The sequence below is a fragment of the Salvelinus alpinus genome, chromosome 19, assembly GCF_045679555.1.
Source record: "Salvelinus alpinus chromosome 19, SLU_Salpinus.1, whole genome shotgun sequence".
NCBI classification, from domain to species: domain Eukaryota; kingdom Metazoa; phylum Chordata; class Actinopteri; order Salmoniformes; family Salmonidae; genus Salvelinus; species Salvelinus alpinus.
In genome coordinates, this window is record NC_092104.1 from 37,057,509 (window position 1) to 37,062,202 (window position 4,694).

Here is a 4,694-nt window from a genome sequence, read left to right on the forward strand (position 1 = left end):
GCAACATGCTGGTGCAGGATCAAGAAAGGGCCCTCTCCGCAAAAGTGAAATTGAGTTCAACAGCTTTTAAAATGAGTGGAGAATCGTGTTAAGTGTGTAAAATACATATTTTATTTGAGACCATCAATGGAGTGTAGAAAAAAGTAAAAGTGTGTCGATCAAAAAGCTTCAATTGCTCTCGTCCATGCACCGCTGCCCGCCAATGCTTGTTTGCAACAGTTTGTTTGTCCATTAACTAGGCCTACTTGTTCCAAGTCCGTTTGCCTGTTCAACAGCTCATTAAACCCCGAGTCTAACACTGACATTAGATTGGAGATGTTATTTGTGTCCAGCTGTTCGGAATTACAACAATAAACGTCCTCAGACCTAATCTGTTTGCATGACATGGGCAAAAAGTCAGACAGGTAATCGGAATCAGAAACATAATTTGAGTCAATTTTTCGTTTCTTAGGTGAACTTTGCAGGCACTGACCATGTTGTTTCAAAGACGCGCAGTCTGCGTGGAGATATCCATAATCGACAGTAGTCACTACATGTGTGTCCAAGTCCAATACAGTCTTTTGATTGTTGGGTGTGTTTGAAATAAGAATGTCCCATTTGTATGTGTAAGGTTCCGAATAACAGTCCCAGCTGATTTCCGAGTCCAACAGGTTAGAGTCACAATGACGCACAGGAGCCATGGGACAGGCAGTTACCGTCTGGGTGTGCGCTTCGGGCACCATTCCTGGGTTAGAGTCACAATGACGCACAGGAGCCATGGGACAGGCAGGTACCGTTTGGGTGTGCGCTTCGGGCACCATTACTGGGTAACCAGCCGACTGTGGTGCTGCGCAGTGGTAAGTGTCCAACGAATCCCCGCTGTAGTTGCAGCAAAACTCACCAGCTATATCGTCGCAGTCCCCGGTCAATTCAAATGAGTCCTGCTTTTCATCAGAGACAGTCCTCATCTCCCCGTTCTGCTGTATGCTGTACATTCCTGCGAACTCCACGCTCATGTAAAAGTCTCTAGCGTTCGCCAGGACGTAGGTAACTAGCAGGTTCTTGTGGAGCTTGATACCTCCTCTTTGCGTCTTGGAGTTATGGATTTTCTGCAAAGAAATGGAGATAAGATTCTGTGTGTCAATGGCACATTCCTCCATCATTAAAAATGTCCAACTGTTTTTATCTGATTCTAGTGAAAAAAAGAAATTAATCTGTGCGTAAAAATAGCAATAATCTGCCTAGAGTTTAATCAATTCGTGGAGAACATCTGAACATGCTTTCCCATACTTTCTGGAAATGGGCATGATGTCCATCATTGCTGTGAGGGATTTAAAGCTATCTCGCATAGGTTACTCCCCATTGCAGTTTCCACCAACAAAACCGCGGCGTCGTTAAAGACTGGCTTGCTTGCCACGCCTTGTAGTACTAACCAATGAGAGAGAGGCTGTTATACTACTATTCAAATATATGTGTGCCAAAAGCGCACAGCCTACTAATGCCTTAGTAGGCTACACTTTCATCTCCCCAATGGTCATTTATATTACGTATTATTAATTTATATGAATATATTACGTTTATCATCAAACATGCCGTTTAATCAAATGACATTTAATCAAATTACTATTTCAACTCATCCAACATATAGTTATGTTGAATGAGATGTGCAGAAATTAATTGAATAATGAATGACTGAATATGCACGCACGCACGCACGCACGCACGCACGCAAACACACACACACACACACACACACACACACACACACACACCGAGTTGCACATCTGCTGATAGAAGACAGATGGATGACATCATATTGGTCACCTGAAATAAAATAAAATCTAATTTTATTGGTCACATACAGGTGTTTAGCAGATGTTATTGTGGGTGTAGCGAAACGCTTGTGTTTCTAGCTCCAACAGTGCAGTAATATCTAACAAGTAATATCTAACAATTTCACAACACATACCCAATACACACAAATATTTTATATTCTGCCAAATACTGTAGGTTACTGTAGAGTTAACCACTTAGGTGAAAAAAATAACCCGAATTAAGGCTATTATGCCCTGATAAAACTGTAGGTCAAATTAGTAGTGTGTGATGGTAAGTCGGTCAGTGTATAGAAGTGTTTAAGTATATATTTTCAGAATGTTTAGAATCAGGGAATCAAATGAGTGTGACTCATTTTGACTGTCTTTGAACCTTGACACAAGGGATTTCCCCCACCCACAAGGTGATCACTTGGTTTGCTATAGCCTCAGTCTTTCAAATACAACGCACTGGCAGAGATGGAGGCATGCAGTAACAACAATACAGCCTACTACCATTACACTTAAGTCAGTGTTGTTTGAGTTTTTAACTGTAGTAAAGGATGGGAACTACAATTCCAACGTATACTAGAGTAAAAAAGAAACCTGAATTCACCAGTGTTTGATTTAAAACACTCAAATTCATCCACATCCATTTTTTTTTCTTGACACTGCCATCACAAATGTCAAGTCAGGGCACATACATGACAGTCGCACACACACAGTTAACATCTCTGTCAAAGTGGGGCATAGTTACAGCACCAAGCACTATTAGGGTGCAGGTCAAATGTTTAACACCATGTCACCCTCTTTGACAGACAGAGAGACAGCCAAGTCAAGGGCGCTAATGCAGTGACCTGCAGCGATACACCTGTTTATGTGCCATCCTTGTCTAACTCTAAATGAAATTAAATTATTGTCATTTAAAGTAGACACTAAGCAGCAGTATAAAAATGTCCATATTACAACATGTTAATGTGTTGGATAAGAACCTATACTCACCCTGAGCACAATTAACAATAGCTCCATTACTTGTTCAACACTGCTAGATGGACAGACCAAGGAGAAACAATGCAAGGAAGTAGACAGTTGTACAGTAGTAGCCTCAATCAACTCAGAGAGAAATAATGGTCTTAACTAGTGATAGGCAAGAGGGAGATGGCTATTGAAGGCCTTAAGGTAAAGATATCAAGAGGAAAGAATCTACACAGAAAATAATTGTGCCAACGACTTGATCTGCATACTGTTTACAGAAAACAACCCTGCAGATTCTCTGAATATCACAATCAATTCTGTTTCAGTTGTCTCTAGAGTGGACCCATTCCCAAAACGGTAGCTAGTTACAATACAGTGCTACGATCTATTTTGACCTGTAGAGAAAATAGAGCGATTACTGTCTCAGAGAGTAGTAGCATGTGGTTTCGGTGACACCTTGTGTATCACAAGGGTTATTGATGTATAAGCATGACAAAATATATATCATTGAAACAAAATTGGAAAAAAAAGTTTACTCTCCAAGGCATTGAAAAGAGGATGGGAAGAGTATAGTTCTAAGACTAGATCTCTGATCAGGGTTAGCTCTTTGAATTTTATACATTTATTAAATGATCTCAGTCAACACATTTCTACTTATTCCAAGAAAATGAACAATTCTAATGTAAACTAACTATATAAACTTCTATAATGCAAACCAACCATTTCTAATCCCTGCAATGCAGACTGATTTCTGTGTAACACGGAAGAGGGAAGGTGCTGAAAGAAAAAAGATTGAGGCTGTTGGCTGGTAAAGATGCATACAATTACCTCCATCAAGCAAGTGTGCTAAATTTACATATGCATAGCAAGGTTACTGTGAGGGTGGAACATTAAGTAGAGAGAGAGAGAGAGAGAGAGAGAGGGATGGATGGAGGGGGAAGAGCAGGATATGGTGTTGTATTAATATTTAACCACTCCAGGAAGCATCCTTCAGAAGAGACTAAACCTGCAACCTTCAAGGAAAAGTCAGATATATAATATTTAATGCAAATTGAATAGAAAGTTGTAAAATGATATATATTGACACAATTTCTCTGCCAATGCCACTCCCATTTCAGAACGACTGAAAGCTCTAACAAAGACAGCGAAGATCTTACATTAAGAGGACCACACAAATGTACAATAACATAGTTTTTTTGTAAACCTGTGGGTTCCTTTTTGGAGCTATAGAACCCGTCTTTGAACCATAATACACACTGCAGTGTTTAATATTAACAACATCCGCCACTGTAGCTGTTTATTCATACTATGAAAGGTGTATTGCAAGGGGCACATTCATAGGTTCTGTACTCCTGAAAACAAAAACAAAACTTAAGGAACAGGTCAGATTTAGCTTTCATGACCACAAAATGTAAATATATGAACAAATAGCAGAGCATTTACTACTGAAGGTCTTTGCTGTTAAATGTGGCAAACAGATGTATGAAATTCAATCCATTCACACATATGTTGAATTTAACACAAGTGCTATGAAAAAAGAAATGAGTTAAAACATATGAAAATGTAGCCTTTTTCACAGAGCTAAAGTCATAATGTTTCCATGTGTTCTGTATGTGCACGGCACACTGAGAGCAAAATAATGAAAAAAATTCTCCATTCAAAACCACATTTTTCTGAGGCTACATAAATCAACCTTGTGTTTCAGATCATATGACACTTTCTCTCTATGTCCTTTATGTTATTTCCAACATATCCTGTTACTAATTTCCTCCCACAGTTTTCCATTTCCTGTGTGTAGGAACACCTGTACAGAATGCTCTGGTTCCCTGCCTCATGCTCAGACTGGAAAACAGGAAAGAGGGTTCAAGGGTGTCCAACATGTAGGCTACTATTCACACACACAGTCATGGGAAACCCAGCATGGCAGTA

General features: G+C 39.6%; 1 protein-coding gene across 1 annotated transcript; it reads right to left on the minus strand.

The window, feature by feature from the left end:
* Nucleotides 1-88: 88 nt before the first annotated feature.
* LOC139545486 (immediate early response gene 5-like protein) lies at nucleotides 89-1,329 on the minus strand. The gene has a single exon (XM_071353298.1). It carries the CDS (start codon nucleotides 1,140-1,142, stop codon nucleotides 159-161), a length of 984 nt encoding a protein of 327 aa, XP_071209399.1. The 5' UTR covers nucleotides 1,143-1,329; the 3' UTR covers nucleotides 89-158.
* Between the last annotated feature and the right edge of the window lie 3,365 nt (nucleotides 1,330-4,694).